Raw genomic sequence first — 15,179 nt, 5'->3', positions numbered from 1 at the left:
CAGTCTTTTCAACAAATGGTGCTAGAACAACTGGATACCCATATGCAAAAAAGAGAAGATACAGCCACACCTCATACCACATACAAAAGTTAACTCAAAGTGGATCATAAAGCTAAAACTATAAAACTTGTGGAAAACAAGAGAAAACATTTGAGACATTTTGGGTCAAGCAAAAATTTCTTAGGAATGACACCACAAGCATGATCCTTTTTTTTTTTAATTGATAAAGTGGACTTCAGCAAAATTAAAAACCTCCGTTTAAGACATTTTAAAAAATGAAAAGACAAGCCACAGACTAAAAGAAAATATTTGCAATTCTGATCAAAGACTTGTATCCAGAATAAGAAACTCTCAAATTTCAATAAGAAAACAAACAAGTAAATTTCATTTTTTTTTTCACGAGTAAATTTTAAAAGGGAAAATATTTAGGGCTTCTCTGGTGGCACAGTGGTTGAGAGTCCGCCTGCCGATGCAGGGGACATGGGTTCATGCCCCGGTCCAGGAAGATCCCACATGCCGCGGAGCGGCTGGGCCCGTGAGCCACGGCCGCTGGGCCTGCGCGTCTGGAGCCTATGCTCCGCAACGGGAGAGGCCACAACAGTGGGAGGCCCACGTATCACAAAAAAAAAAAAAAAGGGGGGGGGGTGGAAATATTTAATCAAATAGACGTGTCACCAAAGAAGATATACAGATGGCAAATAAGCACATGAAAAGATGATCAACATTATTAGTCACCAGGGAAGATACAAATTAAAACTGCAATGAATAAATATCAAATCATTATACTGTACACCTGAAACTAATATAATGTTCTATGTCAATTATACCTCCATTAAAATATTAAATAAGTAAAATTAAAATTTAAAAGTGCTGATATGGGGGAAAAAGCTACAATGAGATACAATGACACACCCTTTAGATGGCTAAAATTTAAAAACTGACCATTCCAAGTGTTGACCAGTATGTGGAGGAACCGAACTCTAATACACTGCCAGTGGGAACGTAAATGGTAATGTAAATGGTAATGTAAATGGTAACCACTTTGAAAAAGTTTGGCAATTGCTGAAAGAGTTAAATATACATCTGCTATGTGATCCAACCATACCACTGATAGGTATTTACCAAAGAGGAATGAAAGTCTACATCCATACAAACACTTGTACATGAACATTCAGAGCAGCTTTATTTGTGAAGCCAAATTCTGAAACAACCCAAACATCCATCAATAGGTGGATAGATAAATAAACGGTGGTACCTCCATAAAATGGAATATTACTAATCAATAAAAAGTAAGGAACTATATGACACACACTACAACATGGATGAATTTCAACATAATTTTGCTGAGCATAAGAAGCCACACATAAAAGTCCATTTACATAAAATTCTAGGAAATGCAAACTAATGTATAGTAACAAAAAGCAGAAGAGTGTTTGCCTGGCAACAAGGAAGGGATTATAAAGGGCACGAGGAGCCATCAAAAGGGGTGATGGATATGTTCATTATCTTGATTGTGGTGATGGTTTCACGAGTGTATACACGTGTCAAAACTTATCAAATTGTACACTTAAATATATGCAATTTGTTGCATGTCATTTATACCTCAATAAAGCTGGGTTAAAATAATAAAATAGACCTACGATCTGAAAAATAATAATAAATAATCCCCAATTATGTGTGTTACATTCATAATCCGCTTTTTAGGTGGCACACGTTTCTTTTCCATAATAGGTAAGGGAGGGCTGGAGGAGAGGAGGAATTACTCCGTTTCAAACTGGCATCTTTACCACTTGCTGCTTTGGCTATACCCACACTTCCTGGCTTCTAAACTAACAAGCTGGACAATGTAGGGTCTATTACTACCCAGCCCCTACCCCACTCCCAGCCCCCAGTCTTTGTCTCCTAAAAGAAGCAGATCCTTACTTGTCTGGAAGAGCAGACACAAGGAACAAAAGGCTCAATGACTATTTGACAGATTAAACAGACAACTGTTTTATTTAAAAGCTCCCTAAGGAATTAAAACATTTGAGGCTATACACTGTTCTGCTGAAATGCAATTATATATTACCCAGATCTGTAAGCACTTGCCAACAGACCTGTCCAAATCACTCACTTCCCAAGTTTTCAGTTTTCTTCTCTCTCTCTTTTCATTCCATGAATGAATAATGTGCAGGTATTTCTAAGAAGACATTCCTAATATTTTGAAAAGTCTCTCATTCAAATAACTCCAACAGCTTGAAACAGTTTCTCAAATGTCTAAGACGGTGACCATAACAGGACAATGAAGTCTAAACAATGGGTCTTATATATGAATCGTATATAAAGAGTGGAAATACAAAATAGCAGGATCATTATCTGAAAACAGTAGATCACACTACTGTTTAACAACAAAATTAAGGCTTACAAATTATTGGCAATACTTATAAAATAATAGTAACCTGGTAATTAACAAGAGGGTTCTGGCTCCATCATTTATTGATTGAGTGGCCTTAGGCAAGTTGCCTAACTTCTTTTTTTTTTTAATTTATTTATTTTATTTATTTATTTTTGGCTGCATTGGGTCTTCGTTGCTGCGCATGGTCTTTCTCTAGTTGCGGGGACCGGGGACTACTCTTTGCTGTGGTACGTGGGCTTCTCTTGTTGCAAAGCACGGGCTCTAGGCGTGCGGGCTTCAGTAGTTGTGGCTCATGGGTTCAGTAGTTGTGGCTTGCGGGCTCTAGAGCACAGCGCGGGCTCTAGAGCACAAGCTCAGTAGTTGTGGCGCAAGGGCTTAGTTGCTCCGGGTCATGTGGGATCTTCCCCGACCAGAGCTCGAACCCCGAATCCGTGTCACCTGCATTGGCAGGTGGATTCTTAACCACTGTGTCACCAGGGAAGCCCAGGTTGCCTAACTTCTGAAACTCACTTTACTCATCTTTAGAACGGGGATAACAATACCTACCTCATAGAGTTATAGCAAGGATTAAACTTGTTTGGCATACAGTAAGAGCTAAATAAATGTTAGCTATTAGTAGTATGATTACCCTGAGCTTTCAAAGGATCTCATTAATTCACTAACCTTCCTTCTGACTCTTAGGTTCAAATCCTATCATTTACTAGCATGTTTCTTCTGAGCCTCAGTTTCCACATCCGTAAAACGGGGGTAATTAATGTTACCTGACTTTTAAGGTTGTGAAGGATTAAATAACTAGACATACAGCTCCCTTCCCTTCCATCTCCCAAAGCGAAGATCGCAGAGGAAGGAAATACTTCTAATAGCTGCAGATACAGTCAGTTTTTCCATTTCTGGCACGTGAGGGGTGGGGGGGAAAGGAGATGCAAAGAGGCATATAAAGGGGTCAGGGATCCTGAGTAAAGCCCCCAAATGCGCGCAAGAGGCAGAGGGACCCAGAGCGACTCGACCGTCGGGGGCCTGGCCCCGCGCAACTGGCCCCTACTCTCCCCTCCCGCGTCCCAGGCCGAGGAGCCTCCCCAAGTGAGCGGGGTTATTTCGGAATCACCATGAGGCAATTCTCATGAGGCAATGGGTCAGGAATGCGGCGCCGAGCCGGGCCGCTGGCGTCCGCGGTTCCCCGGGCGGTTCTACCTGCCCCGTCCAGACGGGCATCCCCAGGGCTGCGGGAGCCGGAACTCGGGGAGGCAGGAAATGAATGGGGACCCGAGGGGAGGGGGCGCGGTGGGGCCGGACCCCCGGGCCCGGGAGGGCTAGGGGGTTGGGACGGAGCCTGCCCCCGCGACCCCGGGCGGGAGTCCGAAGCCCAGCTGGGCCGCCTCCTCCCGGGCGGGGCTGAACGAAAGCGGCGGGGGCCGGGCCGAGGCCCGCGCCGGGCCCTCGGGGCTCCTCACCTCCGCGATGTCATGTTCCTCCCGCCCTCCGGCTCCGCGACGGACCCGCTCCTAGCTCAGGCTCCGCTGGGCCCGGTCACATCAGGCTGGCCCAAGGGAGGCCCGCTCCGGACCGGACGGGGGGCAGAGCCAGCCGGCCACGCGCAGACCCCCCTCCAGGCCTGGGGATCCCAGAGACTGTGCAGCCGCCCCCCAAGCCCGGTTCGCTCCTCCTCCTCCCCCGCCCTTCGCTGCCGGCGCCGCTGTGACGTCACCCCACGCGACGCCCGCCGCTACTTCCTGCTTCCATGCCGCCGTGGACTGAGCGGCGGCTGGTGATGGCAGTTCGGTGGCTCACTGGAGCTTTCTCCGCGCTGTTTCCAAAGCACCTTCTCACCCTCTTTTAGATCTTGGCGTCAGGCGGTGCATTGCGCGCTCAAGTTGCACGCACTCGCGTGAATTGATCGCATCCGCTCCCACCGTGTCAATCTCCATCCCTGCGCCAAGTCGAATTTCATTCATTTCATTCCACAAATAGTCGCTCCACTTACTAGCCGTGTAACCTTAGGAAAGTTGTTTGGTTTCTCTGAGCCTCAGTTTCCTCCATTCCTTCATTTCTGTAAAATGAAAATAGTAATTGTATTTTCTTCGTAGGATTATGGGGAGGATTAAATACGTAAAATGTTTAGAACTAGGCCTGGCCTATTTAATAAGTGCTTTGTGATTATTAGCTGTATTAAATATCATTAGAAGGACACATCTGAGTGTTTTCTATCTGCTAGGCACTGATTTTTGACTATGGGGTTACAACAGTGAACTGAAAGGACAAAAATCCTGGTGTTCTCATGGGAGGAGCTACAGTAATCAAGATAAATAAAACACACAAGATAATACTCCGGTCCTCATTTCCCTTCTTTTTTCCATAGCCCTTTATATTATTTTAAATAGGTTACTTATGGAAGGCTTCACTAAGGATGACATTTGAGTAAAGGAGCAGTCAGTGGGAATAATTTAGGGGAAGAACATTTAAAGGTCAGAGAGAGGCCGGTGCAAAGGCCCTGAGGCAGGAGGCCGCCTCCTGTATTTGAAGAAAAATGAAGAAGTCTCTGGCTGGAGCACAGTAGGAGATGGGAGGGGTATAGGAGATGTAAAGAGAATAGTAGAAAGGAGGTGAGAAAGGGGTAGAGATGGTATGGGGTTGTAGAGGCTATTTAAATGAACAGTAAAATGGAGAGCCACTGAAAGATTTTCAGCAGAAAATGAATGTAATCTATGCTTTAAAAGTATTACTTTGGGTACTTTGAGTTATTGGATCAAGAGGGCAAGGCTGGAAACAGAGACCAGTTCAGAATAGTAGAATACTGTAATATTGGAGATGATGGAGATGAGGTAGCTCAGACCAGAGTGAGAAGGTAGAGCTTTTTTACCTGATGAATGCTCCTGTGACTCATTAAGGGCCACAGATCTAGTAAATGGCAGAACCAGAATTCAAACCCACATCTATAGAGCTCCAAAATCCTCATTTTTTCCTCCCAGTGCTCCACATCTCATTCCTATACAAAGAATTCTCATACAGTATGCTAACTGCTTCAGCATTGATGTTACCCAAAAATCCTTTAAAAAATTGTATTTAATATATGCCAGTTTAATTTAGGTAATAGGTATTCAACAAGCAGTTGTCCGGCCTGTTTCTCTCCATTCCCCTGAAGCCTGGCCCCCCAGATGAGCCAAACAACATCCTGACTGATCTTAGGCCTGCAGGCTTGCCTTCTCCAATCCATTCACCACATAATAGCCACAGTAATCTAAAATGCAAAACAAGTTGCTCCTTAAATTGAACACTTCAATAGCTTTTCTTTTTTTATATATAAATTTATTTATTTATTTATTTTTGGCTGCGTTGGGTCTTCGTTGCTGCACGTGGCTTTCTCTAGCTGCAGCAAGTGGGGGCTACTCTTTGTTTTGGTGAGCAGGCTTCTCATTGCAGTGGCTTCTCTTGTTGCAGAGCATGGACTCTAGGCGTGCAGGCTTCAGAAGTTGTGGCACACAGGTTTAATTGCTCTGCAGCATGTGGGATCTTCCCGGACCAGGGCTTGAACCCATGTCCCCTGCACTGGCAGGCGGATTCTTAACCACTGCACCACCAAGGAAGCCCTTCAATGGCTTTTCATTGCTTTTAGGATGCAGTCAAAAAAAATTTTTAACAACCACCTGGTCTTGTCCCAGCTCACTTTACTAGCCCCTTCTCTCCCCACCACTCTATGACCCAGCCATACTGAAAAACTTTCAGTTCCTCTCAATAGCCATGTTCTCTCCCAGCTCAGGGCCTTTAAACAATCTACTCCGTTTCCCTGGAGGATTCTGACCCCCATCCCCATGAACTCTCGTCCATGCCACTGATCTCAGGCTAGAGGTCATCTCCTCTGGAATAGAATAATCTGATTCTCCCAGTCCATCTTAGATGGTCCCCAAGACAGCTATCCTAGCTTAGAACTGAACACACTCCATTATAAACCTAAGACACAATATCATATGAGGATTAAGTTCTTAATCTCCAAAGGTCAGCCAGCCTGCCTGCCTGCCTGGATGTCCTTGGGTAAGTCACTTGAGTCCTCTGTGTCTCAATTTACTTCTCTGTAAAATGGAGGGATCAAAATTCTACCCACCATAGGGTAGGTTGTGAAGAATAAAAGAGTTAATGTTTGTGAAGTACTTAGAACAGTACCTGGCAAAGTAAGCATGTGATAAATGCTGGTTATCATTTGTCTCTTTTCCAAAGTAAACTGTAAGCTTCCCCCAGCCTCCACCCCTTGCTGTGAGGCTTGCAGGATCTTAGTTCCCTGACCAGGGACTGAACCCAGGCCACGGCAGTGAAAGCGCTGAGTCCTAACCACTGGACTGCCAGGGAATTCCCAAACTGTAAGATTTTTGAATGCAGAAACCATTGCTTCCCCAGTTTCTCCAGTGTTCTGTACACTCCGCAGCTAGAATGATCTTTCTACAATACAAATCTAGTCATGTCCTGTTCTATGAAGGAAGTTCAAAGCCTTTAGCACTGAATGAAGATCCTTCTGTTAACACATCAGGCCCTTCTAAAAGTGAACTATGCTTACCTGTTCAGTTTCCTTTACCTCTACTTCCTCACATAATCTGGCAGTTTCCAAAGGCCTCTGGCTGTTTCTTGTATACCTGTCTTCCAAATTTTAATTCCTTCTGTCTGGAATACCCTTTAAACTCGTCTCCATCTGGAAAACTAAGTGTCATGCAAGATTCAGCTCCAACTCAACTAGCTCCTCTAGGAAATATTCACTGCGCACACCATTTGACTACTTCCTGAGAATAAAATAGAAACCCTGTCGCTGGGAATTCCCTGGAGGTCTTCATCTTTATATGCCCAGAGCCTAGCACAGGGCTTGGCATATAACAAGCTTAAGAAATATTTATTTAGATACACTTTATTTTAATTTCTCTCTCAGCTACAAAAACAACACGAGCTCCTTGAAACAGGTCAAATAAAAACAGTAATTTTCCCTGCTCTACAATGTATATAACCTCCCTTCTCCAACCCCCACCAGGGTTAATGGTTTGGTGTGTATCCTTCCACACTTTTCTCTATACTTACATGAACCCACACACATATCCCACACCCACGCTCACTCAAACACGTAACATATATAGAGATATTTTTAATGCAGTCATAATATGTGTATATATTTATGGGTTCATAATATGTATATATTACACATACATATGTGTATATATGTACATATGTGTGTATATATGTATAAAAATAAAACTGTGATTTATTTTTTTCTCTTAAAATATAATGAACATCCCTCTAGACCAGCACTGATTTTCCAATACAAATATAATGTGAGTCATACATGTAATTCTAAAGATTCTAGTATTAACTCTTTTTTAAAAATAAATTTATTTATTTATTTTTGGCTGCACGAGGTCCTCGTTGCTGTGCACGGGCTTTCCTCTAGTTACGGCGAGCGGGGACTACCATTGTGGTGTGTGGACTTCTCATTGTGGTGGCTTTTCTAGTTGTGGAGCACGGGCTTTAGGCGCACGGGCTTCAGTAGTTGTGGCACATGGGCTCAGTAGTTGTGGCTTGTGGGCTCTAGAGCGCAGGCTCAGTAGTTGTGGCTCACGGGCTTAGTTGCTCCGTGGCACGTGGGATCTTCCCGGACCAGAACTCGAACCCGTGTCCCCTGCATTGGCAGGCGGATTCTTAACCCCTGCGCCACAAGGGACGTCCAGTATTCACACTTTTAAAAAGTAAAAAGAAACAAGTGAAATTAATTTGAAAAATATGTTTATTAACCCAATATATCAAAATAATATCGTTCTACATATAACTAATAAATATAAAAAATTGAGTTATTTTACCTTCTTTTTTTCTTGTTAAACCTTTGAAGTCCAGTGTGTGCGGTTTTTTTTTTTTTCTGTACGCGGGCCTCTCACTGTTGTGGCCTCTCCTGTTGCGGAGCACAGGCCCCGGACGTGCAGGCCCAGCGGCCAAGGCCCACGGGCCCAGCCACTCCGCGGCACATGGGATCCTCCCGGACTGGGGCACGAACCCGCGTCCGCCACATCGGCAGGCGGACTCTCAACCACTGCGCCACCAGGGAAGCCCCAGTGTGTATTTTACACTTACAGCCAATGTGTAAAATCTCAGTGTGAACTGGCTACATTTCCAGTTCTTAATAACCACATTCGGCCGATGCACCCATTCTGGACAGAACACTGAGATGTAACCCAGTCTTTTCCATATCTGCATAATATTGCATAGTATGGATGTTCACTATTTAGTCAATTCCTGTGCTAGTAGATATCCAAGTTATTTGCAGGGTGTTTTTGTTGTTGTTGTTTTGGGTTTTCTTGATGGTGTTTGCATGAACTTCCTTATGAGAAAATTGAGTGAGGGAGTGAGCCATTATGTTGATCTTAATATTAACATTTAGGGAGGAGGGTTCGTGGCAAGAATCATGCCTTGTAGGCCGCCCTGGGCGGTCTCGTCTTCCTGCAGCTTGTAGACCCTCAGGCTTAGGAGCTGTTTCAAGCACACAGCCTTGAGAGAGTAAGGTGTTCTTGAGGCCATCTGTACCAAATCCGTGACTGAACCCAGTGAAGACCTCTGTATAAACATTTAAGATTCTGGCATCACATGCGGAGACCTACTCTTTTAGCCACCAGCTGCTGGAGACAGCCTCGTAGACAAAGGGCTCCCAAGTCATCCTCTTATAGCTGAACAGCTACTGTAGACCCTCATAATCTGACTTCAGAATGGAGACTGCCACATTCACAGCCGTGCAGCTAACAGGGCCTTGGTGCTCCTGCTGGGTGTCAGGCCTGAGCCTCTGAGGTGGGAGAGGTAAGTTCAGGACACTGTACAACCAGAGACCTCCTGGCCCCATGTAATACCAAATGGCGAAAGCTCTCCCAGAGATCTCTGTCTCAACGCTAAGACCCAGCTCCACCCAATGGCCAGCAAGCTCCAGTGCTGGACGCCCCATGCCAAACAACTAGCAGCACATTAACACAACCCCACCCATTAGCAGAGAGGCTGCCTAAAATCATAATAAGTTCACAGACACCGCAAAACACACCACCAGATGCGGCCCTGCCCACCAGAAAGAAAAGATCCAGCCCCACCCACCAGAACACAGGCACCAGTCCCCTCCACCTTGTGTAGGAAGCCTACACAAGCCTACACCAACCTCACCCACTGGGAGCAGACACCAAAAGCAATGGGAACTATAAACCTACAGCTTGAGAAAAGGAGAACCCAAACACAGTAAGCTAAACAAAATGAGAAGACAGAGAAATATGCACTAGACGAAGGAGCAAGGTAAAAACCCACCAGACCAAACAAATGAAAAGGAAATAGGCAGTCTACCTGAAAAAGAATTCAAAGTAAAGATAGTAAAGATGATCCAAAATTTTGGAAATAGAATGGAGAAAATACAAAAAATATTCAACAAGGACCTAGAAGAACTAAAGAGCAAACAAACAATGATGAACAACATGCTAAATGAAATTAAAAATTCTCTAGATGGAATCAATAGCAGAATAACTAAGGCAGAAGAACGGATAAGTGACCTGGAAGATAAAATAGTGGAAATAACTATCACAGAGCAGAATAAAGAAAAAAGAATGAAAAGAACTGAGGACAGTCTCAGAGACCTCTGGGACAACATTAAATGCACCAACATTCGAATTATAGGGGTCCCAGAAGAAGAAGAGAAAAAGAAAGGATCTGAGAAAATATTTGAAGAGATTAGACTTGAAAACTTCCCTAATATGGGAAAGGAAATAGTCAATCAATTCCACGAAGCACAGAGAGTCCCATACAGGATAAATCCAAGGAGAAACACACCACGACACATATTATTCAAACCATCAAAAATTAAATACAAGAAAAAATATTAAAAGCAGCAAGGGAAAAAGCAACAAATAACATACAAGAGAATCCACATAAGGTTAGCAGCTGATCTTTCAGCAGAAACTCTGCAAGCCAGAAGGCAGTGGCAGGACATATTTAAAGTGATGAAAGGGAAAAACCTACAACCAAGATTACTCTACCCAGCAAGGATCTCATTCAGATTTGAGGGAGAAATTAAAGCCTTTACAGACAAACAAAAGTTAAGAGAATTCAGCACCACCAAACCAGTTTTACAACAAACGCTAAAAGAACTTCTCTCCTCAGGAAGCACAAGGGAAGGAAAAGACCTACAAAAACAAACCCAGAACAATTAAGAAAATGGTAATAGGAACATACATATCAATAATTACCTTAAATGAAAATGGATTAAATGCTCCAGTCAGAAGACATAGACTGGCTGAATGGATACAAAAACAAGACCCATATATATGCTGTCTACAAGACACCCACTTTAGACCTAGGGACACATACAGACTGAAAGTGAGCGGATGGAAAAACATATTCCATGCAAATGGAAATCAAAAGAAAGCTGGAGTAGCAAATCTCATATCAGACAAAATAGACTTTAAAATAAAGACTTTTACAAGAGACAAAGAAGGACACTACAGAATGATCAAGGGATCAATCCAAGAAGAAGATATAAAAGTTGTAAATATTTATGCACCCAACATAGGAGTACTTCAATACATAAGGCAAATGCTAACAGCCATAAAAGGGGAAACTGACAGTAATACAATAATAGTAGGGGACTTTAACACCCCACTTTCACCAATGGACAGATCATCCACAATGAAAATAAATAAGGAAACACAGGCTTTAAATGATACATTAAACAAGATGGACTTAATTGATATTTATAGGACATTCCATCCAAAAACAACAGAATACATCATCTTCTCAAGTGCTCTTGGAACATTCTCCAGGATAGATCATATCTTGGGTCACAAATCAAGCCTTGGTAAATTTAAGAAAACTGAAATCGTATCAAGTATCTTTTCCAACCACAACACTATGAGACTAGATATCAATTGACGGGAAAAAAAAACTGTAAAAAATACAAACACATGGAGACTAAACAATATGCTACTAAATAACCAAGAGATCACTGAAGAAATCAAAGAGGAAATCAAAAGATACCTAGAAACAAATGACAATGAAAACACAACAACCCAAAACCTATGGGATGCAGCAAAAGCAGTTCTAAGAAGGAAGTTTATAGCAATACAATCCTACCTCAAGAAACAAGAAATATCTCAAATAAACAATCTAACCTTACACCTAAAGTGATTAGAGAAAGAAGAACAAAAAAACTCCAAAGTTAGCAGAAGGAAAGAAATCATAAAGTTCAGATCAGAAATAAATGAAAAAGAAACGAAGGAAACAGTAGCAAAGATCAATAAAACTAAAAGCTGGTTCTTTGAGATGATAAACAAAATTGATGGAGCTTCCCTGGTGGCGCAGTGGTTGAGAGTCCGCCTGCCGATGCAGGGGACACGGGTTCGTGCCCCGGTCCGGGAAGATCCCACATGCCGCAGAGTGGCTGGGCCCGTGAGCCATGGCCGCTGAGCCTGCGTGTCCGGAGCCTGTGCTCCGCAACAGGAGAGGCCACAACAGTGAGAGGGCCGCGTACCGCAAAAAACAAAACAAAACAAAACTACACTGAGGTATCACCTCACACGGTCAGAATGGCCATCATCAAAAAACCTACAAACAATAAATGCTGGAGAGGATGTGGAGAAAAGGGAACCCTCTTGAACTGTTGGTGGGAATGTAAACTGATACAGCCACTATGGAGAGCAGTATCGAGGTTCCTTAAAAAGCTAAGAATAGAACTACCATATGACCCAGCAATCCCACTACTGGGCATATACCCTGAGAAAACCATAATTCAAAATGAGTCACGTACCACAATATTCATTGCAGCACTATTTACAGTAGCCAGGACATGGAAGCAACCTAAGTGTCCAGCGACAGATGAATGGATAAAGATGTGGCACATATATACAATGGAATATTACTCAGCCATAAAAAGAGATGAAACTGAGTTATTTGTAGTGAGGTGGATGGACCTAGAGTCTGTCATACAGAGTGAAGTAAGTCAGAAAGAGAAAAACAAATACTGTATGCTCATACATATATATGGAATCTAAAAAAAAATAATAATGGTTCTGATGAACCTAGGGGCAGGACAGGAATAAAGATGCAGACATAGAGAATGGACTTGAAGACACGGGGAGGGGGAAGGGTAAGCTGGGACGAAGTGAGAGTAGCATTGACATGTATACACTACCAAATGTAAAATAGATAGCTAGTGGGAAGCAGCAGCATAGCACAGGGAGATCAGCTCAGTGCTTTGTGACCACCTAGAGAGGTGGGATAGGGAGGGTGGGAGGGAGACGCAAGAGGGAAGGGATATGGGGATATATGTATACATATAACTGATTCACTTTGTTATACAGCAGAAACTAACACAACATTGTAAAGCAATTATACTCCAAAAAAGATGTTCGAAAAATAATGCAATAAATATAATATTTCACTTTCACATTTTTCAATAAAAATAATTGTAGTTTCTTCAAAAACTTTAGGGAGTTATTATTAATATTGTCAATATCATCCCCATTTTATAAAAAAGAAAACTCACGTGCAGAGATTTATCATAAGATCAGATAGCAAGTGATCCCCGGCTAGAAGGATAATACCCTTTCTGCAGCACAACTGCCTACTGGTTTTCTGTCTTTCTGTAGCACAAAGAGATACGATTCAATGTAAATGTATGTGTGACCTCGGCTAAGACATTTATTGTAATCAAGTCTCAGTTTTTTCATCTTAAAGTCCTACCTCATAGGAAAGTCGTGTTGAGGCTTAAAACGATTTAGTGTCTGCAAAAATGTTTACTTTGTAATTAATAAAGCACTGAACAAATTTATGAGCACTTTATAGTGGCAAAACCCGGTGCTTAATCATACCGTTTATAACAGTGATGATATTTTTCCCAACTAACGAATGCTAAATTTTGCAATACCTCAAAAAAACACAAGAGGGTGTTCATTATATTTTGATTTCAATGGCAAGTCATTTCACAAACATTTTGGGGCACTGACTATGTGAAAGTCTCTGAGATTGTCAGAATTTTTGAGGGGCTCAAGTAAACAATTCTGCACTTTATTCACTCTGATACGTTTTCTAAAGTCGCAGTTTCTAAGAGGTGTTTTGTTCAGGAAGCTGGACAAATAAAGGTGCCGACATTCCCAGTCTCAAAAAAGAGCTGTGCCTAAGCTTTTCCTTGAAAATATTACATGCATGGACAGTGAATAATCCTAAATGGGTATGAAATGGAGCAGGACCCTATGGTCCTTGCCCCACTTGTCCTCAGCCTGCCTTTTGTCTGTGGAAAACCTTTAGACAAAGAATAAGTTTAATCAGAGAAGTGAGAAAATGCAGAAGCAAAGAAAATCGGTCAAACAGGAGAAAACAATAGTAGTTTAGTCCGTAAGCAAAGTCAAGGACCTTTAGTTCCTTCTCAAAGACTACAGATGATATTCTGAGCCATATCCTGTGAGTGTCTTATAGATACTAAAACCCCCACCAGGTGGAAGAAGTTAACTACATGATGACCAGACTGTAGCCATGACATAAGCTGCCATGATTCCAAGAATTGGCCTCAAGAAAATGGGAACAAACCAGCCCTGGAACTGAGGATTCAGTGTACTTAAAACAATCAAGATGACACTGTTCAGACCACCGAAAACCCATTTCAAGATGACTGTCAGAGCTGATTGTGCTGTTTCTATATGTAGCCCCCTCCCTCAGCCTATAAAAACTCTTGCCCTTGATTGTCAGGGGTGGGTGGGGGCAAAGTCGGCCCTTTGGATAGTTCCCCCCTCCCCCTCCCCCTGCCCCGTTGTCGGCATCCAAAATAAAGCAAGCTTTCCTTTTCACTAACCTTGCCTCTTTAATGGCTTTTGAGCGGGGAGCAGCTGGACCCACTTTGGGTTACAGGTATAACATGCAGCCTATTAAGATCACACTCATCCTTAATCTGTATGGGAGGCAGACATGTTTAGAAGTCACATGTTTCAGCAAACGTGGCAATTCTGCCTTTACTATAGTCTGAAGGATCCCACTGGAATCTCTGAGGCTTTCAGAAGCATCTGATCACTATGTATGTATCCTCAGTCAACCAGAACCAGAAAAAGGCTACATGATTCCAGGGGACACGGAAACGATGGTTTGGATACATCAAGGTGAAAAGCTCTAGCCACCAGCAACAAATGGAAGAGAATGGAAAATTCAAGCCAAAAGATGTCACATTGTGTACATGTTACCTTAAGGGCTTTGATGCAGTTAAAAAACAAAAACTATATAAGATATACTGTGCTGTTTGTTTTGCAAAAGACAATAACTATTCTTATTTTTAATTCTAATATGAGCAAAGAACTCTCTTATTCACGTTCATTAGTCAGCTCTTTAATCTTTACAGACTGTTGATTAACAGTGCACTCTGGGCTTCCCTGGTGGCACAGTGGTTGAGAGTCTGCCTGCTGATGCAGGGGACATGGGTTCGTGCCCCGGTCCGGGAGGATCCCACGTGTCGCGGAGCGGCTGGGCCCGTGAGCCATGGCCGCTGAGCCTGTGCGTCCGGAGCCTGTGCTCCGCAACGAGAGAGGCCACAGCAGTGAGAGGCCCGCGCACCGCAAAAAAAAAAAAAAAAAAAAAAAAGAGTGCACTCTATGGATCAGATCCATGCTGTGGGCAAGTTACTGCACCTCTTTGAGTTCCAGTTTCCTCATAATAGTATCCTCTATAGAATTTTTGGGAGGATTAAATAAAATAAAGCAAGGCTCATAGAACAGTTCTAGGCACATAGCATACAGCATTGCTCTTATTTATCCCTAGTGTA

The 15,179-nt window shown here is 42.9% G+C and overlaps 1 protein-coding gene across 2 annotated transcripts in view; it reads right to left on the bottom strand.

The window, feature by feature from the left end:
• PTPN11 (protein tyrosine phosphatase non-receptor type 11) overlaps positions 1-4,061 on the bottom strand; it is a 77,230-nt gene extending 73,169 nt beyond the window's left edge. Inside the window, exon 1 of one of the 2 annotated variants that reach the window (XM_067700644.1) lies at positions 3,847-4,061. In XM_067700644.1, coding sequence (XP_067556745.1) covers positions 3,847-3,860 — 14 coding nt within the window. In that variant the 5' untranslated portion in view covers positions 3,861-4,061. The remainder of the gene's footprint in view (positions 1-3,846) is intronic. The other variant, XM_067700643.1, reaches the window with a different exon arrangement.
• Positions 4,062-15,179: the final 11,118 nt, after the last annotated feature.

Source organism: Pseudorca crassidens, chromosome 12 (genome assembly GCF_039906515.1).
Source record: "Pseudorca crassidens isolate mPseCra1 chromosome 12, mPseCra1.hap1, whole genome shotgun sequence".
Lineage (NCBI taxonomy): Eukaryota > Metazoa > Chordata > Mammalia > Artiodactyla > Delphinidae > Pseudorca > Pseudorca crassidens.
This window is presented reverse-complemented; position numbering and strand designations above follow the sequence as displayed.